This window comes from Gigantopelta aegis, chromosome 3 (genome assembly GCF_016097555.1).
Source record: "Gigantopelta aegis isolate Gae_Host chromosome 3, Gae_host_genome, whole genome shotgun sequence".
Taxonomy (NCBI): Eukaryota; Metazoa; Mollusca; class Gastropoda; order Neomphalida; family Peltospiridae; genus Gigantopelta; species Gigantopelta aegis.
Window position 1 is genome coordinate 52,154,456 of NC_054701.1, and position 27,246 is coordinate 52,181,701.

The 27,246-nt window shown below is 36.6% G+C and overlaps 2 protein-coding genes across 3 annotated transcripts in view; one reads left to right on the forward strand and one right to left on the reverse strand.

Moving 5' to 3' along the window:
- Positions 1-5,081, reverse strand: part of LOC121368221 (urocanate hydratase-like) — a 52,057-nt gene extending 46,976 nt beyond the window's left edge. Inside the window, exon 1 of the mRNA XM_041492855.1 lies at positions 4,897-5,081. Within this exon, the coding sequence (XP_041348789.1) occupies positions 4,897-5,022 (126 nt within the window). The 5' untranslated portion in view covers positions 5,023-5,081. The remainder of the gene's footprint in view (positions 1-4,896) is intronic.
- Positions 5,082-10,166: 5,085 nt separating this feature from the next.
- LOC121368222 (kinesin-like protein KIN-14E) overlaps positions 10,167-27,246 on the forward strand; it is an 89,843-nt gene continuing 72,763 nt past the window's right edge. For both annotated transcript variants that reach the window (XM_041492856.1, XM_041492857.1), the window contains exon 1: positions 10,167-10,425. The gene's annotated coding sequence lies outside the window, so the exon portion shown is untranslated. The remainder of the gene's footprint in view (positions 10,426-27,246) is intronic.

The window sequence follows — 27,246 nt, forward strand, 5'->3', positions numbered from 1 at the left end:
AAAGTCTCAATTAAAATATAAAAATAAAGGTTTTTGTTATTCACCAGCAGAATGGAATATATTTTACAATATACCATTTAAATGCGCTAGAGATACAACTTTACGTTGGTTTCAATATAAAATTCTACACAGATTTCTCACTACTAACACATTTCTATATACAATACATTATATTAATTCAAATAAATGTACTTTTTTGTAATTGTATGCCAGAGACAATTGAACATTTATTTTATGAGTGTTGCTATGTTAAAGAATTTTGGAAAGATATTACAAACTGGATATTCAATACTATAGAAGAGTGCATAATTATAGATAAACATATTGCCATTTTGGGTCTGCTTAAAAAATTAATACATATGCAATAAACTGGTTAATTATTAACATAAAATATTATATTTATTCCATGAAAATACAAAAACAAAAATTAAACTTCTCTGCCTTAAAAACTATAATTAAAGAAAAGTTGGAAACTGAAAAATGTATCTTATATAAAAATGGTAATTATGAAGATTTCAAGACAGTATGGGAGCAGTGGTATAATTTATTTCAAACATCATAAAAATTTATTAAATCTATCAAAATTGAGATATATCTATTTCTAAAATACCTTCTTCGCACTTTATACTCCTTCACACATCTTTTTATAATACTTTCTTGTATCAATACTAATTCCGTACATAACATCTCCTTTTTCTTTTTTTTTCCTTCTTGGACCCAGAAAATAATAATTTTAAAAAATTAATAAAAAAAACAAACAAACAAAATATTAACAACAACAATATACATGGATTTTATCTATTCGTGTGTATATATTTTGCCATTTATATGTATGTATATAAAACTGTATATCATATGAAATTTAAAAAATATTGTGAGACAGTGAGCTCAGGGCACCCCAACCCTGACACTGCCTTTTTATATTCTGGGGACAATAAAAGTTGTAGACATAAATTTACGATGTTTTGTGAAATTGGCTCCTGGACATCACTCCTGCTGCTTTTAGCCAATTTGTCAATGCTCTGGTCAACAAGCATCCACTGTCACTTGAAAATAGGACTTACAGTAGATGTTATACTAACTGAATCAGGACTCTGTCTTCAAGCTGTGATATCACATGGAGTCATCCTGACCTGCTAGAAAATAGGACTTACAGTAGATGTTATACTAACTGAATCAGGACTCTGTCTTCAGTCTGTGATATCACATGGAGTCATCCTGACCTGCTAGAAAATAGGACTTACAGTAGATGTTATACTAACTGAATCAGGACTCTGTCTTCAGGCTGTGATATCACATGGAGTCATCCTGACCTGCTAGAAAAGATCCTTCACTGGCTTGTCTGTTTTTAATCAATCTGCTGATTACTTTTTAGTCACACCTTAGATGATATCCAATAGCTTTGAAGAAAATACCTGTCAAATCCATCCCAATTAACTGTCATCTTTCCACCTCTAACTGACATCCTTCTTCATGACATGTTCATAGGAATGCTTCAAAACTGTATGACAGAAACATTAAATACCCAAACTATGCTCTGAGCAGATACGGCACTTTCAATTAGCATGGTCATCATAATGATTGTGACATATAAATGGTCCTACTGATGAATGTTATCTCAAACAATACAGTTCTTTTGTACATGTATAATTGAAATACATTTCTACCTTGCTCAGGTATCACATTTATTAACATATGTAGCTTAAAACTGGCCTCGGTGGCGTCGTGGTTAAGCCATTGGGCATATGGCTGGTAGGTACAGGGTTCGCAGCCCGGTACCGGATCCCACCCAGAGCAAGTTTTAACGACTCAATGGGTAGGTGTAAGGCCACTACACCCTCTTCTCTCTCACTAACAACTAACAACTAACCAACTGTCCTGGACAGACAGCCCAGATAGCTGAGGTGTGTGCTCAGAACAGTGTGCTTGCACCTTAAATGGATATAAGCACAAACATAAGTTGAAATGAAAATGAAATGAAATGTAGTTTAAAGAACACAGCTTGGTAAAAATTTAGACCAAATATTAAAGCAATCCATGAAAGGATCAAAACGTTACAAGCAATTAAAACCTAACACAGTTGAAAATGAAGATGCATGGACCCTGAGAGGTGTATAAAAGACTTGCTTATTGAACAAGCCATCCTTGAAAAGAATCACAAGTTAAAAACCAATTGCAGGGCTAGCTCTGCCACTCGCCAAATTAGCCAATTGTGAATTCTGAAAACAATGGGCAACTTTTAGTTCAATTTGGCGAACAAATTTAATGTAATTATTGATATTTTGTTGAAAAATAAATAAAGTAGGTTTTTGTCATTTTTGAAGTTTGATAGATAATTTGGCAAGATTTTCTGCTCGCCCAGAGCTAGCCCAGAGTTGGAGAAACTTAACAAAGTTCTGAATGATCTTGACATAACAGTGACAATGCTGAAGGTGTGCTGCTAACATACTAAAACTGAAAGCCAACCATGAAAATTAACGAGACAGAGGAAAGGGTGCAAATGAAAGATGTCAAATATGAAAGTTAACCATTAAATGAATGAATGAGTGAATGAATGAATGAATGAATGAATGAACAAGGCAAGGTAATTTTATTTACATGCCTATATCCATATACAGTTTAGGCACGTCTATCCCATGTCCAGTCTCTGACAAGGCAAGTGGCTAAGCATGGGACAGAATGGTAATTATATTATAGGCCAATAATAATTTGGAATCAATTTATAATGGGGGAGGGGGGAAAAAAAATTTCATCATCTGCCAAAAACAAAACTAATATTACAATTTTACAATTAATTATTTGACTTACTAATTTTGAATGAATGGATGTTAAATGAGCACAAAAATAAACATTGTGTATTTTGTGTCAACGGTAATTAGTACATGTATATGAATATGATTATTTACATTAAAAATAAGAATTATATAAAATCATTGGAATAAAGAGCTGAAGACAATTAGTGAAATTTTAATCAAATGTTAACCAAGTTCTAAATGACCGTGACCTTACACTGAGGTCATACTGTATTATCACACTTGTGAACACACATATCAAATATTAAAGCCATCCATTAAAGTATTCACGGGTTAACGGTAACTAGAGACACTTCAGCCAAATGGTACTTTAACTGTTAAATTACCTTACCCTTCCAACATTCATGGTGTGTGCTCTATGACTTAGTGAATATTCATCTAAATATAATAAAATTTTGTCAATTCACAGTTTTGTGGATGATTTTTTTTTTTAATACCCCGATGAATGTAAAAGAAATAACAAACAATCTTTAAATAACCTAACATTAACCCAGCTTATCCATGCTTACCAGTGGCCCGAGTATTTTGACTAAGAAAGCAAGATGGACATGTGGACAGTTATAGCACTGTCATTAATAAGAGTGTTATAACTGTCCACATCTGTCTCGCTCTCTTACTCAGGCTAGCTTACCAGTAAACTAAACAGAAATGTATTTCAAAATATTCCTATCATATTAGAATGAAGTTTGTAAACACAGTGGCCAAAACTGGGAAAAGGACATGTGGTTATACATGAATATAAATTTTAAACAAGCTTTAACTTGATTGCAACGAAATATTGATGTTGGTCAGATATTGTTATTTACTGACAGTCAATCAATGCTGCATGCGAGCCGAAAACCATCAAAATAAACACATCAATTATTTGTTACCTGAGTGTATTCATGTGTTTTAGGTTGCTTGTTGTTTTGTTTTTTTTTTTTTTTTTTGGGGGGGGTGGGTTTGGGGGGTTTGCATAGTGGGTGTTACGTTTTGGGGGTGGAGGGTATTTCAAAGGAAAGTAAATAAAACAAGTAAAATATCCTCAACACACAGATTGATAAACCTCTAACTACCCTAAATGTCACTTTAGAATTTGAATTAAGAAGATGATTCTTGCCACCAACTTCTGCCAAATACTCTCTTTCTGGCTTGGTGGCAATTGTTTTGCTCCTAGCTTGGCTAGCATGTCTGCTTCCTCATTTCCTGGGATCCCACATTGGGCTGGAATGCATTGCAGCGTTATTTGTCTTTACATTGCAACCTCTTGGATGCCTTCCATCAAATGAGGAAATATGTCCCCTTCTAGGGGACGCGACGTTGTCCAGTGGTAAAGCACTCACTTGATGTGCGGTCGGTCTGGGATCGATCCCTGTCGGTGGTCCCATTGGGTTAATTCTTGTTCCAGCCAGTGCACCATGACTGGTATAATATAGGTCGTGGTATGTGCTATCCTGTCTGTGGGATGGTGTATATATAAGATCCAAGGGATCTACTACTACTAAAAAAAATGTAACAGGTTTCATCTCTATGACTATATGTCAAAATGATCAAATATTTGACATCCAATAGCCGATGATTAATAAATCAATGTGCTCTAGTGGTGTCGTTAGACAAAACAAACAGGCTTTAACTGTCCCCTTCTAAGGCTTGCTGAACAGAATGAGTGTCTGAGAGCAAGAAAACTTGTCAACATTCATCTTTTGAGTCCATCATAATAGCGGTCTGCATTAGGGCTTCACTTTCTGCATTAAAGTTGGAACTGTAGGGCCTGTAGGAGTCATTTTCAGTTTCTACTTTGGAGACCAGGTACTGCCCTCTAGTCCTAGAGCATATACATACCATGGCTTTTACAGTACTTAGTGGGTCTCTAGTTAGGAAGGAGAAAAACAAAAACGAGCCATTGAGGTCAATCCATCCAAGCAAACCATCATTTAAATCAGACTGGTGTTGGCAGCATACACCCCACCTCGTTTGACAGCTCTGCGACTGTATTTTCTTAAAGTTAAAAAAAAAAACCTTCTTTTTTTTCGGACCTAGCAGTTAATGTCAACTAGTTTAGGGTTTACTGGGCCATGTTGCTACCATAATATACGTTACCCACCCTCTGTTCTGCAGTTGTAAGATGCGGGGTGCGTACAGGTGCGTGGACCACGGATTCGTCTCGACTCGGTGGCGGAGGCAGTGGATCTGTGGGTAACCCAGCGCACAAATCCTGTAACGTCGACATGGGTGTTTCACTTCCTTGCTTCGTCTGTAGGCCTGCCACAAGGGTGCGCTGGTGTTTTCAACAGTGTACATGCGAACATGACAACCTGTTGATAACAATATTGACACAGGCTACTATAGTATACTACTGAAAACAAGTTAAGGGTCAAATGTTTGTTTGTTTGTTGTTTGTTTTTCGTTTGTTTGTTTTGTTTTTGTTTGTTTGTTTGTTTGTGTGTTGTTTTTGTTTTTTTATATCGTTAACCTTTCATGCATTGATCAGTATTAACACCATTAGTGTGAGTTCGTGTTGAAAACTGAGTCTGAAGAAGCCGGGTAAGTCTAGATGAGCAATTTATCTTATTATGCCATTTCAAGTTCGAATGACCTTGACAGAATGATGCAATGCTCAAATGAACTGACATTAAGGGTTGAAGCAAGTGTTGTACAAACTCGATGTACAGAGTCTGCACTTAGACCTACAGATCATACAAGTTTCACGATAAACAACCTAAAGTTGCATTCATCAACAGCAACGCGACAATGACTTGTCGAGTGTGTACGTACAAGGGGGTAGTAATACTCGTTATAATACTGAACCCACAATGCTTTCATTGTCATCACTTTCGTTTTAGTAGCAACATGATTATGATTTCAGTTGTGGTCAAGATTTTCTGTCATCAATCTGATTAAAATCAGTTCCACTGGCCTATACTATACTGGCTGCAGGTTTTTTTTAGATGTTATTGACTATACTGGAAATTAAAGAGATTGTGCTGTCATGACACACTTTGGAGTTACTTTTATGACAAATTGGCCCTTAAGTTGATTTGGGTAGTATACAGTACGATTAACAGATCAGCTGTGTACACGTGGGCCTACCAATGCTACAGGACAAGGTAACCAATCAGCGCTTTCTGGAGTTCAGAAAAGCACGTACTTCCTTCAACAGTTATTTTTACATATATATTTACTGATTAAGTAGCTCGAGTGTCCTCTAGCGTCATTCTATTATATGTGAGAATAACACATTTAGAATAGCGCTAGACACGCGAGCTACTGATTAAGTAGCGTGTCCACTTGTGCAAGTGCAGTTCGGACACGACACGTTTTACCTGTTACAAATACGGTTTTGTATCCAATTTACAAGTCTGTCTTCTAGCATATGTCAATACCTACCGCTACATGATACGGTCATAAACCATAAGCCAGACAGCACTCCACACCGAATAAATGGACAGAGTCTTATGTTGTTCTATTGTGGGATTTTAGCCGTGTCCGCGTCCGCAGACCCTTGTAAAGGAACATAATCCAATAACACTGTTCATCATTTGTTTGGTACAGATGTGTCTTATCGTGACAATGCCAATGTATTGGCAGACAACTTTTCATCTAACTATTATTCTCCTTTCAGTACAGATGCTAGAAATAAAGCTAAAAAGATACCTATTAACTTTTCATCTGAGAATACTGAGGTATACAACAGGCCCTTCTCAGTGGAAGAGTTGCAGGGTTATCTGTATAGAGCCCATGGCACTTCAGCAGGACCAGATGAAATACATTACCAGTTACTAAAATAACCCAATCGTCCCTATTGGTTCTTTTGAACTTCGTTAATAAAACCTGGTTTTCTGGTAACTTTCCTTCTGATTGGAGGAAAGTAATTATTATTCCTATTCCCAAAACCGGTAAGGATCTCACGAATCCTACCAGTTATCACCCTATTGCTTTGACAAGATGCATCTGTAAAACCATGGGGTGAATGATTAACCTTAGACTTGTGTGGTATTTTGAGTCCCACAAGTTGCTGACTAACGTCCATATGGATTCAGATCCAAATGTAGCACGGTTGATCATCTTGCTAAGACTTGAAACGTTATACCATGTGGAAGTATGTGACTTTAAAAAACTTAAAGAGGTCGACTTCCTAATCTTATTTTTAAAATTTTTAAGTCAGAACATTTAAAATGAAAGTGGGGTCCACTGTATTTGATTCTCACTCTCGGGAGATGGATGTGCATCAAAGTTGCATCCCGTAATTCTATTTTCCATGAAAATTAACAGCATCACCCAGTGTTTAAAAGCTGATGTTGATTGCTCGTTATATGTCGATGATTTTCAGCTTTGCTACAGATCGTCTGCGTAGCCTACTATTACTGAACGCCAGTACATGTTGCAGCTTTGGTTTTTGACTGTCTGTATGCATATTTGTTAGAAAAGAGGTCACCATTTAAATCCGCAGCTTGACTATGGATGTATCGTGTATGGATCAGCACGCATGTCTTACAAATGCTATATCCCATACATAACCAGGGACACAGGCTTTGTCGTTTAGAACATCTCCTATGGAGAGCTTGTACGTTGATGCACACGGCACTAGTTTGGGTGCTAGACGTGCAAAGCTTTCTCAGCAGTATGCCATCAAGATTAAAAAACTACCAAATCATCCTATACATACTGCGGGTTTTTTTTTTTATAACAAATATATATGAGGTTGTTTAATTGAGGGCGAATGCTATCCTCACATTTTGTCTTAGGATTCAGCAGTTTTCATCCGTTTCCAACATTGATTTAACAGACACTTTGGAAACTCCTTCATATGTTGTCTTACCACATTGGCGTATCAAACCAGCTTTAAAGGAAAATGGTAAAAATATACTGGCTTTCAAATAATTGTGTTGAGTATAGTATAGGCACATAATACTGAACCATACGTCAAATACAGTTCAGTTTTTTATAATAAAAGATTCAGGGGGTCAAACGTATGTGTAAATGTATATCGAAAAAAAATGAATTTCAAGCATTGCTTAACTCTTGCCGATGAGTATATTCATTATTCATACCACGTATTGCATTGTTATGTGGTTTAGGATGAATATTAATTATCCATTTTGGCCTGATACTGTTACAAATGTATATATGGTTGTCAACTTTATAATTATATTTCATTTTCAAATTGTGAGATATAATTCAGGCACTGAAGAGGCAAGTAGAGGGTGGGAGGCTGACTGAGATGTCCTGAAATACATTTTCCTGCATTCTACAATTAAAATTAATCTTTCTTAAGATTTACTACCAATAATATTTTTGATTCAGCCCCTCTCCCCCCCCCCCTCGCTCCGCCGTACCTGTATTATATATATATATATATATACATGTTACAGTCAATGTCTAAAATCAGTCAATTTGTAAAAGGCCTGAAATTTTGAGGCAATTTATAAATTGTCTGATCCACTCAGTCAATTTACAATTACCTGAAATATCCAATCATTTTATAAAGTGCCTGGAAAATTAGCCCCTTTATTTGACAGATTGACTGAAATGAGTCGGATGAAATAAAATGAAGATGATGTATATCTTTATGACTGAAAGACGAGTTGATATTGGCAAAGGGGGCAATTGCCCCGGGCCCCTCTGCCAGAGGCCCCCCCCCCCCCCCCCAGACTAGGGACTTCCTTTCTATATATATAAAAAAAAGTAATAATTATAAAATTAGTTCATTCTTTTATTTGCCATGTAATTTAATTTCTATGATGAGAGGCCCCCGAACCTGAAGCGCCTCGGGGCCCCTCAAGGTCTAAATCCGGCCCTTTATGATGTCAAACATGTCATCTATATGAGTGAAGCAGACGAAATCCTCAGGATCTCCTTTTCGTTTTCGTATCAACTTTTCAACATCGCCACACTGGAAAATTTCATATCTGCCCAGGATGTAATATTGACTGTTAGACTTCTTTTCAGATTGAGCAGCTACCTTAACTTCTTCTAATAAAAAAACAAAATATTCTTCTTTGGTCAGTAGCAATGATTTGGAATCAGATTTTTTTTTCTTTTGAACAACTCCTCGTAAAATGTAGCTTTCATAGTGTCTGACATTTCTGAGGAATATATAGTGACAACCTTGTATTGAAATGCGCATTTTATATTCCTAAAATCTAGGTACTGGCTTCCCAAAATCAAAGGTAGGCCTATATCTCTAATCTTCAGTAACTGTGTTGTTACATTATATGTGGTGATTGCGAATCAAACGAATGCCAGTTAAGAACACAACGTGACAGTGTGTTATTATAGTGAATTCGCACATCAACTGAACGATAAATAGGAATGACTATTCCTGTCAGTTTTACTATTGCAATAGTATTGCGATAGTTAAAATACTGTTGTGATAATATTGCAATACTGATAGTACTATTGCGATAGTATTGCAATAGCATTGCGAGTTCTTAAATCGCTTGATAATAATAATATGAATAGATATTTCGCAAAATTATTTACCTGTCTTCAAATGTGTGTGTGTGTGTGTGTGTGTGTGTGTGTGCGTTTGTCTGTGTGAATGTGCGTGCATGTGTATGTACGTATGTCCTGTGTTTGTACTTAATTATTTGTAATAATGTCATTAGGTAGTGAAATCATCCGTTGGTCGTAGACCATATTCACTGTGCATACTATCGAAACTATCGATAGTTGAGCAAACAATTGCGATAGTTATCGATGCATTGCTATCGAGGCACTGACTGTCGTAACATATCTATAGTTCGATATATTGCTATCGAGGCACTGACTGTCGCAACATATCTATAGTTCGATGTATTGCTATCGAGGCACTGACTGTCGCAACATATCTATAGTTCGATGTATTGTTACACCACTAGATCTACTTCTAAAAGGATTATCTAAGAACACGATGTGAGAGTCTGTGTGATTATAGTGAACTCTCACATCAAATGAACAATACTGCCCACAGCTAATTGGCTGCTACTCCTAGAAGGATTATCTTTTAATCATATTAACAAGATATTTTGTCTTGATTGCCTTTTATTCTGTCTAAATAAATCATTAAAAATATATATACTTTATCTGCATTTTCTTTCATCTCACTCATTTCAGTCAGTGTGTAAAATAAAGGGCCTAATTTTCCAGGCAATTTGTAAAATGACTGGAAATTTCAGTAGGGTTTCTGTAAAATGACTGGAAATTTCAGTAGGGTTTCTGGCCCATGGACTAAATAAATTCACCACCGTAAAACTCGGGATCCTAATAATAATAAAAAATATTTCCCAACCGGACGGGATTAGGTGTCGACCCTATTCGAATTTCGACCTAATTCTACTATGGGCTGTGACATTTCTCACTAAGGAAGTAAATGGGAGAAGTAGAAGTGGGCGACTGTAGCTCCGCCGCTGCATAGTGTTTTGTAGATCTCATTAATTGTGATGTGATGTAACAAGTAAAGAAGATTTGTTTTGTACGTTGTTGTTGCCCTGGGATAGAAACGAACAGCACGGCCGATCGATGATCAATGGTATTCGTTCGTGACAACCCGTACGTCACACCAATAATCGGCAAAACACTAGGATCAAAGAGACCGACATCGACCGACAACCAGCTACCAGTCCTGACAGTTGGCATATTTCCACCTTCACAGGTAGGTAGAATTTCTTTTATCCACGCCAGTGTGGTTTGCTTCCTTTTTCATATTGGTGACATAGTTCACCAATTAGGTAAACATCTACGGTCCGGGTTTAAAAAAAAAAAATTCACATTTATTGGACCTGTACGTCACGGCACAGCAATAAACATCACAATAAATTGAATGAATGAATGAATGAATGTTTAACGACACCCCAGCACGAAAAATATATGGTATAATATCCGCCCGGTCCCCTCCATTATTATTTTTAGTTAGGGTTAGGGGTTGGGGTTGGGGTTGGGGTTAAGGTTAGGGTTAGGGGAGGGGGGACCGGGCAGATATTTTTCCGGCAGGATAGCACAAACCATGGCATTTGTTGAACCAGTTATGGATCACTGGTCAGTGCAAGTGGTTTACACCTACCCATTGAGCCTTGCGGAGCACTCATTCAGGGTTTGGAGTCGATATCTGGATTAAAAATCCCATGCCTCGACTGGGATACGAACCCAGTACCTACCAGCCTGTAGACCGATGGCCTAACCACGATGCCACTGAGGCCGGTATTCTAAACAAGAAAATATATTTAATATGTAAGTTTAATCGTAGAAATGTTTATTAGTCTGAAGCATCTTACAATGCAGCAAACTCAGGAATGTCCCTTTAAAGAAACACACTCACAGACCATTGACCTATTTAGTAAACTAGCAAAGTATTATCTGAAAGTGTATATATACATTTCATTTGTCGGAAGGACTTTCCTTTGGCACTGTCACTAACCCTAACCCTAACTATTTATAATCAGTATTTATAATGTTTTTTATATGTGACAGTGCCAAAGGAAAGTCCTACCCATTTGTCCCTAAAAGTATGTTATTTAATCATCTATATAACCACCATATCCCACTTGTCAATATTTTGTAAAAAAATATTGAATTATGGCAAATATCCATAATTCAGAAAAAATAACATTGATATGTTCAGACGCTTGACATATTATATTTTGAGTCACCCAAATAAGGTTCCACAACATCAAAATGGACTGCCAAACTCCTGTATTGAGAATGTGAGGTGATCTTGGTTAAATGGGGGTAAACAGAAGCTAAAACAATTAATGAAAAGAAGTTATTTAAAAAACCTTCACTGAATGATAATAAGTTAATGGAAATTACATACCGTATATAGAGGTTATTACCAGTGTTTTTCAGTATCGTCAATATCTGATCATATATTAGGAATAAAAATTGTATACATTATTACATAATGAAAATATATCTGTATTCTTATTGGTCAAAAACCAGTCACATGATCTTCCGTAAATAGTGATATTGCCCTGAGAGATTTAACCAATGAAAATATAGATGAAAAAAAAATCTATCCAATTAATGAGTAGGTAATGTAATACAACGTCAACTGCTAATCCTAATGTAAACAACCACAAACTTGTGACAAAACGCTTTTTTGTCCTTCAACACAAAGATAACATTTTTATTCATACAGAGTTTAATTCCGCAAATATGACAAAGACAAGGTCAGTAATTGTCAAATTGTGTAAGTAATATCTCGCAGATTTAGAAATGTACATGATACATCAAAATACAGTTGGAATCAGTACTGTCAGGATTTTGTTACAAATCAAAAATACATTTGGAGGTAATCGGTAACTGTTCAGTATAAATGTATGTTCAGAGTTATCACATTTTGTGTTTTATGTTGCTATTAATATGATTTTGACACTCTTGCTGGTTACAATGTCTCAATTTTTGTTTATCTTCGTAATGTTTCAACTGTTTATTTCCCCATTCCTCTGCTTGTCATACAACATCATAGGATTACATGACGTCACTAAATCACATCAGTTTTAACGCATTGCGGGAAATTATAACCATTGGCATTAACAAAGTAGGAATGTACAAGTCTTATGGATGACATTATGTAATAAAACAACTATTGACCACATTTCGGGCAATATCCTGTTTTATAGACCGAATAAATCAATTTATTCCATCCATAAAATATGATATTGCCATCAATGACGGTCAATAATTGATCAGTATTTTTATTCCTAATATATGATGTTGACGATACCGAAACACACAAGGGTAATAATCTCTTTATCACATAATCTCAAGCTTAATACAACATGTTTTTGTAAACTGTACACACAACTTTAACTCGAGTCTGCCATTACTAGATATTCAAATGATGTAAGAATATGTGACACAGTATCTTTTTGAATGGAAATAACGTCAAACTTGAATGACTTCATTTTGGATATTCGTACATAAAAATAAACTAATGGTTAACATTTTTTGTTTTCTGAACACTGGTCAGCTTTCAGTATAAAGTTGCTATTGAAAAGTTTTTGAATGATGACTGTGAATGCATACATCAATTATGGAGTGTCACCATAGTACATTTGCTTAAATTTCAATAAACGTAGTGCCATGACCTCAATTAATTTACATCAAATTTGCAAAGTTATCAAATTTTGAAAGTATTTGGTCTGAAAAGCATCACATACTTACACTGAAGTGATATATAATAAATTAGTTTATTACCCATATGGGCTCAACTATATGGGGGTAATATTTTTTCAATAATTGCACAGTGTGCAAATTGCTTCTACACCCAATGATTGGCTGGCTGAAAAATTATGATGTTTGGTTGGATGTTTACCACGGCCGGAACTGCACTTTCATGTATTTATTGTTTTCATTCATTTGTGGGGCGGGATTTAGCTCAGTGGGTTGAGTACTTGCTTGAGGTGCTTGCATCACAGGATCAAACCACCTTGGTGGATTCATTCAACTGATTGGGGTTTTTCTCATTACAACTAGTGCACCACAACTGGTCAAAAGTTGTGGTATCATGTATGTGCTTTCTTGTCTGTGGGAAAGTGCACATAAAAGATCCCTTGCTGCATTTTGGAACAATGTAGCAGGTTTTCTTTGATGACTACGAGTCAGAATTACCAAATGTTTGACATCCAATAGCTGATGATTACTTAATCAATGCGCTTTAGTGGTGTCATTAAACAAAACAAACAAACTCATTCATGTGTTGGATTACACATAAAGCTATACGATCTACACAATCTAATTAAAATTATCTACACTGGTTAATTACTAACACCTGTGGATCTAACAGCACCCCGTTGGGGCTCATGTCCAATTGACCTTTCATTCGACCAATCGAAACCTTACTTGCAAAATCAATGCCAGTGATTTGAAAAGAATTTGAAAACATTTGGGATTATGCCGAGGGTGTACGAAATGATTCAAGTGAATTACGAAGTATGCCGGAAACTAAAATCAATATAATTTTTTTATATAAAATTCGTTTCAAGACGGAAAAAAAAAACCCATGATGGTATAGCCATAAAATCGGTTTATACTAGTATATAATCCAGAGTTTATTACTGAACTTTTCCCCCTGTTTTTTGATGACTTTGTTGTAGAAAGCAGAGGAACTTTTATATTAAAAACCAATTAAAAGTGGCAGTGGGTAATAAAGAGAATAACCAATTCGCTACAAGGAGTTACAAATTATCTGTCTAGAGACTCGGGTTTACAACATTCATTCACTCGGGACAGATAATCCGTAATTCCTCATACTTGTTAATTATTCTCTAAATTCACTTTGGTTTGTTAATGTTTAGACTTTTAAAGTGTACAGGTCTAAGGGTGATTATCACCAGTTGCCACTTGAGCATACTGGAATTGTCTGCTATATTCAGTTCCAAGATTCAAAAACAAGTGTTGACGTCATGTTTGTTTAAATTAAATAGTTTTGGGTGATACAACAGCGAGGTTTGGTAATTATTTCAAATGAATGTAATTGTCATTTATAATCCATCTTTAGAGAAATGAGGTCCTTAAATTTGTGTCGGTATACATTCTCTGTGTAAACAGAGTTGCGTAGGTTATGGCTAGGTTTCTGTGTTATCACATCATAAATATTATAACAAGGCACACATTCACAGCTGGTGAGCCGTGGACAGGCTCGGTTAGCCAGGTGACAGTTTTCTCAACCATTTATGCCTCATTACACATGTGCATACTACAGCTTGTTATGACTACCTTAAACAAGGAAATAAACTCCAATATCATGTTGTATAATTAAAATGCTGTATTAAAGTAGAAGTGGGAGCAGGTACTGAGCTATAAACCCAGTACCCATCAACCTTATGTCCGATGGCTTAACCACAACACCACCGAGGCCAGTATTTTTCTATTAACAGCAAGGGATATTTTATATGTACTTTTCCAGAGACTGGACACCACATACCACAGCCTTAACGACACCACTAGAGCACATTGATGAATGAATCATCAGCTATTACATGTCAAATATTTGGAAACCTGCTACAATTTTTCATTACCAGCAAGGGATTTTTTATATGCACTTTCCCACAGACAGAATAGCACATACCACAGCCATTGATATATTACTGGCTGGAACGAAAAATAGCCCAATGGGTTCAGTGCTTTACCAGTCTGGGCTACATCCTCCCTCCTCACCCCCCTTGCATGAAGATATCAAATATATCAGCAACATCTGCTGACATAACATTATGGAGCATTTGCCTCAATTGTGCATGCCTAATTCCATAGTCTTCTAAAGATTTTCCAATAATTTTAGTAAATTAAATTAATTAGTTAAATTTTTGTATGGCTACAAAAATATTTAAACATCATATTGGGAATTTTCAGTGGCACTTACTTGGATAAATTTGTCAATAGAATGCTTGGATAAATCGTTGAATGTATCCTGTAAACCCCTGTCTCTTTCAGTGATACCACTGTCTGTTTCAGTGGTACCGCGGTCTGTTTCAGTGGTACCGCTGTCTGTTTCAGTGATACCGCGGTCTGTTTCAGTGGTACCGTGGTCTGTTTCAGTGATACCGCTGTCTGTTTCAGTGGTACCGCGGTCTGTTTAAGTGGTACCGCTGTCTGTTTCAGTGGTACCGCGGTCTGTTTCAGTGATACCACTGTCTGTTTCAGTGGTACCGCGGTCTGTTTCAGTGGTACCGCTGTCTGTTTCAGTGGTACTGCTGTCTGGAAAAGTGAATATATATAAGATCCCGGGGTGCTGATGGAAAATTATAGCAGGTTTACTATGACTACATGTTAAATGACCAAATGTTTGACATCCAACTAATAAATCTGTGCTCTAGTGGTGTTGTTAAACTAAACAACTTTTATTGATCATATGTTTTAACAGTTTAACATGTTCTTGGATGTGAATTAAATGTGAACATTGACTTGATATATATGTTTAAATAATATATACCTTTATATTTCACTTTATATTCTCAATTCAGTGTTTCGTCTTATGATACTGATTCATTAATTGATATATATGTTTAAATAATATACCTTTTTAGTTCACTTTATATTCTCAATTCAGTGTTTCGTCATATGAAACTCTTTCATTAATTACTCCATGTATTATTCAAGGTAGAAGGCAGGTGATTAGTAATGTGCTCAACCATGTCTTGTCTTATGTTGAGGCATCTCCATTATGGGACATCTATCTTTTGGGAAGATACCAGAAAAATGCAGCCAGCCATTGCTATTTTAATCATTAATGAATGACTTTTTATCTGATATTTAGTATGAAACCAAACAAACAGAAATACAAATGGGAAAAGCCATTAATATTGTTAAAATTATGTCATAATGACAGAGAATGCATTTACTGAATTAGAATGGGAATATCTATGTTGTTATTGACTATTTGCGGACGTTAATGCTGGTTTTACAGTTGCCAATTTGAGTTTTACTGGCAATGTAGAGCGGATGGTCAATTACAACATAGTTATCCCCATTCTAATTCAGTAAATGCATTTTCTTTTTAAAAATCATTTAAATAATAAAATTATAATTATTTAGATTAACACAGCATTAAAAAAAAGCTGGTCACTATGATCAGGTGGAGAGCTCTACGAACTGAGCTAGATCCTTCCCCTCATCATGACACATGCTGGTAAATTCAACAGTGTTTAGATCCTTCCCTTCATCATGACACATGCATGTAAATTCAACAGTGTTTAGATCCTGCCCACATCATGACACATGCTGGTAAATTCAACAGTGTTTAGATCCTTCGCCTCATCATGACACATGCTGGTAAATTGAACAGTGTTTACATCCTTCCCCTCATCATGACACATACTGGTAAATTCAACAGTGTTTAGATCCTTCCCCTCATCATGACACATGCTGGTAAGTTCAACAGTGTTTAGATCCTTCCCCTCATCATGACACATGCTGGTAAATTCAACAGTGTTTAGATCCGTCCCCTCATCATGACACATGCTGGTAAATTTATCAGTGTTTAGATCCTTCCCCTCATCGTGACACATGCTGGTAAATTCAACAGTGTTTAGATCCTTACCCTCATCATGACACATACTGGTAAATTCAACAGTGTTTTGATCCTGCCCCTTATCGTGATACATACTGATAAATTCAACATGTTTAGATCCTTCCCCTCATCATGACACATCCTGGTAAATTCAACAGTTTTTGGATCCTGCCCATCATCATGACACATGCTGGTAAATTCAACCGTTTTTGGATCCTGCCCATCATCATGACACATGCTGGTAAATTCAACAGTTTTTAAAATGTGTATTGCACAACATATAATTTTTGAATACATAAGTATACACTGAATGTATTGGGCAATTTATTTTTTAAAAAGTCCCTCTTTTTGAAGTTCAATGGCAGAAAACGTACATTGCAAACATACACAAAACCAGTTTATTATTTACAGTTTATTATTTACAGTTTATTACACCAAGTAAAAGGCGAGATATATATAGGTATTACATATCTGAAAGCCGCAGTAATGGTGTCAACTTTTACAGTTAAGTTTTGTGTATAGATCTGTTTCTCACAAACTGTAAGTCTTAGATCAATGAAACTTGATTTATAGTTGCACCTAAGGGTGTTCATCACAGTGCATGTAAAAAGTGTTAAAGTGTTAAACATTTTTAATTAAAATACTAAAAATTGCATTTAGATTAATATTAAAGTTTTGCATTTAGCTCCATATCTGACAAACAGTAAGTCCTAGATAAATGAAATTATATGTTTACATGCATTGAGATGAACATCTATTAGCAACACTGAATACATTTTGGTAGGCGAGACATTTAATTCAGCAGAATTCTTATGTTGTTCATTGATGAAGCTGCTCAACATACTGATATACCGGTTGTACTAAAACAATGGTCGTTTAGCCCACCATCTTCTAACACAGCATGTAAGCTTTTCTTCAGGATGAATGCACTTATATACTTACTCAAAAAATTGTTTACATATTTTGATCATTCTTTTTTAAGTCTGTGTGACCACTGTGAACCACTGTAGACTTTTTGGAAAGGGTCTCAAGATTATTGAATAGTCCATATGGTTGCAAATTGTGGACTTGGAGAGGAAATGTTGAAGGAAAAAACCTTGAACAAGTAAGAAAGTGCATTTCATCATGGGGGAAAATGTCTATAGGTTATGGTAGAAGAAGATGGTGGCCCATGAGATGTAGATGTTGAGCGACTTCCCAATTTTTGACATTAAATGTTGTATTGTGCACCATTTTTAATACAGTAAGCTACATATCTGAAGTGAAAATTTAAAAAATCAATAAACAAAATAATAAACAGGTTTTGTGTAAAATGCATTGTTCTTTCGCACACTTTTTCTGTGAATCATATAAACAGCACTGTCATGTACCAAATTGTTGGATGATGTGCCTGCCTGCCTGCCAACCATCTCTCTCTATCTCTTTCTCTCCCTCTATCACGATCTCTCTATTTATTTCACTCCCTCTATCTCTCCCTTTCTCTCCCTCTATCTCTATCTCTCTGTTTCTCTCACTCTCTTTTCTTCTCTCTGTGTCTGTGTTTCCCTTCTAAAAATTTACTATCAATAGTTTGTGATTTGGAATTCTATTGGGGAGTTAGCTATCCAGCACTCCCCCCACCCCCAGCTTCACAATGCCTGCAATGTGGAGTGTTAAGAACCTCAACATGGATTTAAACAGCCTTTGTACTAATTGTTTTCTAACACTGTTATTGATTTGTATGTAGCATTGGTAACCTACCAACGGACACAATGGAATAGCATATCTAATGTTAAATGTTCTTATTTGCTACATTCACTAATTATTAAAATTGTTAAATGATTGATTCTTGGGTTGTCATGTCAATTTTATCATCAGTCATCAGTTATAATCAGTTTGAACCAACCATTATGACGAATCACCTACTGCATGTTATATTCATTGACCTATGAAATATCTCTTTACATATACATGAAAACAAAGCCAAACCCCAGCAGATTTCACACGTGTAACATCATCTAGACTCTTAGTCGAGGACTGTCAGCTAACTGTTGATTACTGGTAACCTATTTTGTCGGTTATAGTTTTTTTCAGTGTTGATTATTCATCTCTTGCATGTATGTAATAATACATGTATCTAGGTAGATGTGGAGTTTTCACCTTTGGGAAAATGGAGAAAATCCAAGATGGCCATTACAAAATCATGAAAATCAACTTTTTCACATATCTTTACAACCAGAAAGGATAAAAACATGATTTAACTGTCTTTTTATATATTTTTTACTAATGGAAACGTGTAGTAGGTTTGCTCTCTGAGACTATATGTCAAAATTATCAAATGTTTGACATCCAATAGCTGATGTGCTCTAGTGATGTAGTTAAACAAAACAAACTTTAACTTTAACTTTTCTGTATATTTTCTAACATTATGAATCTGATTCTATGAATATTTATTTGGAAAAGTATAAAAAACAATATGAAAGCCATATACTTCCTAAATATGGCAATTAATAATGCAAATTAGAACTATGAAGCTTGACTACGAGATAACTTGACTGTATTAACTTTCTTTAGTTTCAGATAGATAGAACTAAAGACAAATAAACTATCATACATAACAATCTCAAATAAATATATTTCATTATGCTTATTAAGTGTTTCAGTCCTCATCTTTATAACACTGAACTTCCATACTCTTTTCATTTTGTCAGGCCTGTCCACCATTGCAAAAGTGAAACATTGTACCAGCCATGATATTACTGTTAAGCTACTGTCACATCTTGCCAGATAGCATTAAGGGATGTCAGATGGAGAGCAAAATTTTCAATCCATTCTTCTCCGTTCACGTGCGTTTCCTGTCCGTTTGTCGTTCGGCGAATGCGTTTCTTGTCAGGCAAGGTCCGGCGAGGTCTGTTCAATTCGGCGGAAAGTTTTGTGCATCTTCTGGGGTATAATATGTGGCTTTCCTGTCTCACCCTCTCAAGACCTTCTGGGACCGTGAGGACCTTCATGACGCCTGCAGTATCAAGTGGCCCTGATCCAGGCACATATTGACCTGCTAGATGCCAATCTCAACATCTATGCCCATGTAGAGAACAGAAGGAGAAGGGGGCAGCAGAGATGGTGGTGTAGGGCGTGGCTGGGCCCTGAGAGGCGGCCTTCCCAGCCTTCCTGGACTTCCCCTTGGTCATCTTAGAGAGAGGTGTTGAGCCAACTGGAGCCTGATGATACTGTGTTCAGGTCATAGGGCTTTACATGCACATTCAGAGCAAGGACAGGACAGGAAAGGTGGGGGGAGGGGGGGGGAGGAGGGACCACCTGCACTGGCAGGTGCAAGTGAGCACCAGCAGCCCGACCATGGTCTGCAGCAGGCGCGGGGGGGTAATGGTGCTATGGAATTTTGAATGGAGCACGAATTATGCCAAAAGAGAAAAGGTGCGCAAGTTTAATTGAGGAATTTGGGCGCAATTTTGAATGGTCGGTCAAAAAGAAAGTTCCTGAGCTAATAATACTGTGTTCAATTCACCAGACTATTTATACCCGTTTTGTCCGTCACGTGACCTGTACAAATACGTTCGAAGAACATTTGTCAGTTTCTCTTGCGTTCCGCTTTCATTTTGACCGGATCTTGTCCGTTACTCTTACGGTAATGTCCGTTACAGTGGCCGGTAATTGTCCTGTACTTGTCCGGTCATTGTGCGGTCATTGTGCATTTTATCTGCTAAATATCGGGTGTTCTTCCGTTCGAAGGGCCTCAAGCAGCAACGGAGACGACTTTCACCACCGGATAATTTTCTTTCACTCCGTCGGACGTCCGTTAACGCTATCCGGCAAGGTGTGACAGTAGCGTAACAGCTGCATCTTTTTGTTTTGCATGAAAGAAAGAAATGTTTTGTTTAACGACGCACTCAACACATTTTATTTACGGTTATATGGCATCAGACATATGGTTAAGGACCACACAGATTTTGAGAGGAAACCCGCTGTCGCCACTACATGGGCTACTCTTTCCGATTAGCAGCAAGGGATCTTTTATTTGTGCTTCCCACAAGCAGGATAGCACAAACCATGGCCTTTGTTGAACCAGTTGCAAGTGGTTTACACCTACCCATTGAGCCTTGCGGAGCACTTACTCAGAGTTTGGAGATGGTATCTGGATTAAAAATCCCATGCCTCGACTGGGATCCGAACCCAGTACCTACCAGCCTGTAGACCGATGGCCTAACCATGCCGTCACCGAGGCGGGTGTGTTTTGCATTATGTCTCACTCTCACACCAAGCATAGTGATCACATAAACACAAACTGATATTGCTCAGTCATCTTGTTACACTTCCCTTATTTTCAACACACATTGGCGTTTCTTCAGACAAACTGCCATTATCATCTTCTATAGTCTGTCCCATCCCTTGTTTTTTTGTAAATAATTTCAGTTTGGTTTGGTGTAAGAAAAACAGTAAACATGTTTTGGAAATAAAAAACAAACAATCTATTTTTATGTGCAACTTAGAAAACAATGTGGTCATAAATAAATAACTTGTAGTAAATTTCAAAGTGTGAAAAAAGCATTCCCTGTGGATATATATTTTTTATCTTTTGTTTGAGCAGCTGAACATAATACAGGCGCAAACTGAAACACGCATCTGGTCATTTCTTTTAGTAAAGATGGTCATATCTGTTAGGTAAAAATAATTAGGATTTTTTATTGATTCTGGTAATGCTATTTTTCTATTTTTAAATATGTATATTGAAATAGGAACTTTGGATAAGCATCTTTCAACTAAAATACTCCTTTATGTCAACCTGTTACAATGTTTTGCTAAGTTTGATGACTAACTAGAATAAAATACATGAACAGCTAGTTGAATTGAAAAAGGCCATTTATTGGTGACATAATAAATGACGAGAATTGACATATTCATATACATATCTAACTAGTTACACAACAATATATGTAATGAATTAAATTTAACAATATTATCACTGATAAAATTGTCTTATTACCATGTCATCAAAGATGTGGGCAACATTATACACCACCATATTGTGAACATCACAATAACCCCATCCAAAACATTGTATAACGTAATAATTCGTTAACAGATATAACCTGTTTGTCAGGGTTTTTATTTCTATGAAGCAAAACACATTATAATCCATAAAAAATCCAAACAAAACCCCCCCAAAAAAACACCATAGTCAGAGGCCATTATACCCCTGACATGTATGCAAACACAAATATTATGATACAGAAAATTATGTTTGTCAGAGGCCCTTGTCCCCATGACGCAAATGTTTCAAACAAAATATATCATGAATTCACAAATGCATAGTTACAAGAAGACCTTGTCCCCAGGACTTCATGAGTCAAGCAGAATGCACTATTATAAAATTGTGGTTGTCAGAGGCCCGTGTCCCCATGACGTCCATGATTTAAGCCAATACATTATGAATACACAAATTCATGTTTGTCAGAAGCCCTTGTCCCCATGACGCCCATGGTTCACGCAAATACAATATGAATACTCAATTCATTGTAGTCAGAGGCCCTTGTCACCATGACTACTACTCCTAAGCACAATTGCCCCTGTTTCCATAATTCCACATATTTACCTAGCATTGATATTTCTGTATGATATCACCCATAGTGGTGCGTTATCAGCTACAATTGTAATGCAGGTACCCGAATGTACTTTTTGAAAGCATTGGAATGCCACCTTCCCATTTGTTGAATTTTTTCATCTGGAATACCCATCATAGCTGCTGTGGCTGCTGCATCTATTCAAAAGCTATGACTTTTATAATGGTCTGTTCTAAGTCCACTCCAGATCAATGATAGATTCAGTTGTTGGCAAAAGAACTGACGCGAAACAGGTGAGCCATCTGCTAGAGCAAATAATGGGCCTGGTGCATTTCCCCGTATTTGGATGAATTCCCACAAAGCCTGTATTGGGCACAAGACAGATTGAGAATCAAAATCAGAGTAGGTATATGCTTCCCGGCACTATGTTTGAAGTGCTGCATTCATAGCTCAATGGAAGTAGGGACATCCTGATCAAAAGAGAATGTTATGTCTTGCATACCAATGTTATGAGCTGCTGCACTGGAACTAGTGATTTCTCCCACTCTTAGAAATGCGTGAAATGCTAGTAAGTACATGGCTCTGAGCATCGTTTTCTGGAAATGTGATTGGCACACATGATCAAGTGATGTAATCAAATTCTTTAAAATCTTCAGTGTAATTGGTAAACGTGTATCTCCAGAATTTTGAAGTTTTTTTAATCCTTGCAGCATTTTGCGAATGATAAAATGCTGTGTCACATCAGGAAATCCACCCAGTTTAAAGATATATCCGAATGCAGATACAATGTATGTATGTAGAAACTGTTGCTGCAGCCATTTTGTCTCTAAAGCACATTGCAATAAAAAGAGAAACTTGTTCTAATGTAGCTGGTAAAATAGGTTTTGTAGGGAAATGTTTGGATAAAAACTGTTTGTACATAGAAAAAACATGCCTCTATGAACTCCTTGAAGACTGCGACAAAGCCGCTTGTAAAATATCACCTGCTAATGTTTCTAAAGAGTGATTAGCCTGACTGAGACCTCTGTTGGGATCAATTCCATGTGTAGAAATGTTTCCTTGAATTCCTGAATAGTGAACGAGAAAGTTGATCAGACCCAATATTTTTAACACCTGTAATATGTGTAGCTTTGAACAGAATATTATGTTTCAACACTTGTATCATAAAACGACACACTAATTTCATAATAGTTGGAACTTTGGATGTTTGCTTATTGATAATATAGACCACTGCCATATTATCTGAGTAGAAATTGATGCATCTATTTTTCAAGTGTTGAGACCACAATTCCAAAGCCAGTACAATTGGAAATAGCTCTTTCACTGTAATATGAACTGATAACAATTCTCCCTGCCAAGAATCTGTAAACCATTTGTCGTGAACCTATCCCCCAAAACCCATACTGCTGGCATCAGTATAGAAACAGAGTTTATCAGAAGAGTCCCAAATATCTGACAACATTAAAACTTTTTCCATTAAAATGGTCAATAAATACCAACCAAGTATCCATGTCTGCTCGGGCCTCTAATGTTAGACGTCGTCTATGGTTAGGTTTCCTTAAACCAAGAGTCAGATCAATAATATGCATAAGAAATGGACGGCCTGGTATAATAACTGTGCATTCAAAGTTCAAAAGTCCTATGAGAGATTGAAGTTCTTGTAAGGAAACTTTTTTCTTTTTCTTTAAAGACAAAAGACTGTCTTTTAACTTTCTTTGTTTGTCGAACGGGAGCCTGACTTCCATAGCAATTGAATCAACTTCTAAACCTAAAAAGGTTATCGTGGTGGTTGGGTAAACAGGTTTTTCCTGTTTAATAGGGATGCCTATGTCGTTTGCAAATTTGCAATTTGCATAAAATTCTGCAAACTGTTTTGACAAGAGTTTGCATTTTGTGCTCCAATAAACAGAAAATCATCTAATACATGTATACAACATTCTGCTTCAAAATGATGATCCATAACCCAATGAATTGCCAAGCTAAACAATTCAAATATTTACATGAAAAACTTAAATCCACTGGAAGTGTTTTATCAAAGTAGAATAAGCCATTAATAGTAAAACCTAATAAATCATGATCTGATGGGTGAATTGGGATGATCTTGAAAGCATTCTTGATATCTGTTTTAGCTAGTAATGCTCCTTTTCCGCATTTTTTTTATCAACCGTACTGCATCATCTAATGTTTGATATCTGACTGCACATAAATCATGAGGTATACCATCATTTATTGAGGAACCTTCTGGAAATGGCAAGCGATGTATAATTCTATATTCCCCTGGTTGCTTTTTAGGAACTAGACCCAATGGAGAACTTTGAAAATTTGGAAATGGAATAGACTGAAATGGTCCTGAGACTCGTCCTGCTTTTAATTCTTTTGTAATTTTTTGCATTAAAATGTCTGAGTTGGTCAAAGCAGATTTTAGATTTTTACTTGACATAAATGTCCTTTTACCCTGGAAAGGAATTTTAAAACCAAATATAAATCCTTGTAATAAAAATGTTTTATCTTCTGTCGGGTATCCATGTAGCCAAAACTTTAATCTTTTAGGATCCACTGGAGTTATTAGGTCCTGATTTTTTGTAGTAGGAGTATCCAGATTTCTCATTTCCAGAGACTGTTATGGTGACTGTTTGAGAGGACAATACCGTCTGCTATGAGATCCTTGGCACCGCTGACAGATGTGTCGAAAGGAGCACTGTGCTCCCCTGCTACATATTCCTTTCGTGTTGTTAAAACTGAAACAGTATTTCTCAGCTGTACTGGATTTAGCTTTATTGGCTTGCTGAAATGACCCTTTTGACACAGGCTTGGCTTTAAATGCTAGGCCCATTGCCAGTGCTTCCTGATAAAGTTCTAGATTTATCTGTTCCCAGGGTAAATCTGCAGGAGAAAGCTCTCTCAATTGCCTGAAAGAGCGGTCATAATTAAGAGCCGCTGAATCGCATGCCTGCTGCGCAAGCTTTTGCACTGTAAGTGCATATTTCATCAAATGTGATGCCTCCTGTGAGTGCTGTTCACAATATATCCCCACAAATATGTGAAAGGCTGTCAACCAGTGGGCGACAGATTCAAATTTATACTCGGTGGGGTTTTGTTTAACAAACGTGATACCTCCACCTGTTTCTGACATGGAGTATCTTTCTTTCAATATATGTTGGCTGATTAATGCACCCATATCCACATACTCATTTGCCCATATTTTGGCCTTCAACTTGGGATCAATTCCCAATGCAAGTGGCTTACCAATACTTTATTTTCCCATACTTGTGTTCCATTTACTAACTGAAGGTTCCATACCTGTAATATTTTCAGGTGTATTGAGCAGGTCCTCCAACACCGTAGCCTGCAACTGCCTGGTTGCTGAACTTTGGCATTCTACTGCTACAGCTGGTGGTGCCTCTGTTTCCGACCTGGCTGGCTGGGCGGACAGTTGTTGCTGTGGTGTTGGCGGATCTGTGTTCAAGCTCCCACTTGAATGCAGTGCAGCAATCACTGATTTTGTAATTGCCGGAATTGCATCATTGATGCACTTCTGAATCTGTTGTTCAAGGCTAACTGGCTGGTTTGCTTGTCCTGCTGTTTTTGCTCTAGAAACTTCTGCAGACTTTGTAGATTTAGCTGATTTAACAGATTTCCTGGCATTGTCGTCTCGACTTCCTTGGAGGCGGGTTGGTGCCTTTTGTGGACATTATGCTCTAATCACAAAGATATAATTATAAATTCAATTATGCAATTACACATTTTAACCTCTTACCCCTCAGTAGCTCCATTAGTTATTGTAACTCTAGGTGTGAGATTTATTATTTGAAACATAGATGTATATGGATAAATGCTCAAACTATAGTGTATTGTAATCAAGATTATACCTCAACAATTATTGTAGGCTGTTTGTATATGCATATAATATAATGCATTGCTACTTAGATCGCAATGCGTCATAACATTCAGTAATTATGGCACAACAGTACCGAACACTTGCCATAAGTATACACATACATGTTTACTGCAACTGCACTATACCTCCTAATTATGTTATTTAACACAAGACAGCTGCAAAGGTTGCTAGTAAACCAAAGCAGATAGTGCAAAAACAGGCATTTATGTGAATCATAGCACAGTATACAGTATAATTGGACCAATACCTCAATTATGCCTTTTATCACAAACATTGTGATAAGTTCTCAGCACAACATATAGCACCAAATCATACTAAGCATACTCCTCGTGCTTCATCTCACAGACAAATGCAAAGAGTAAACATCACCCAGTGCACCCCGTATACTCACACTAACATTTATGTGATAAATCCCATTAAGATGACACAATACAGTTGCAGCAAGTATCCATGTGTATCATCATTTGTAACCTCAACACAGGCTAATTAGACATAACTTATACATGTAGGCCTATCACAACCCGATATGCTTAATACGAATTAGACCTACCTTTGCACATATATACACCTACAGATATGCGTTCAAAAATGAAATACCTTATAGCTAATTTGCAAATTATTGTTAGCTATAGCATATGTGTATCATGAAAATTTTAAATCTCAGTTGTGACAGTATTAATTGACCTAATTATTGCCCCGCGTACATTTCTGTAGTATTTGGGCATGCCATGCTCCAAGTTAAAGTGAACCCCATCACTAAATATGGGAGTTATACTGTTCTTAACTCCTTGAATGTTCCAATATTGCATGGTTGGTTTATTTGCTAACTCTGCTTTCAATAGGGTGTTAGCAAGCTGTACACGTTGATTATATACTTGTGAAGAAATACATGTATGTCTGGTAGAGAAGCATGGTAACAACTGACATACTGTTGTACGTTTAATGTTTCTGCAATGCACACAAGTTTTAATATTAACTCATGTGAAAAGTCAATGTCTGTCTCTGCTTTTT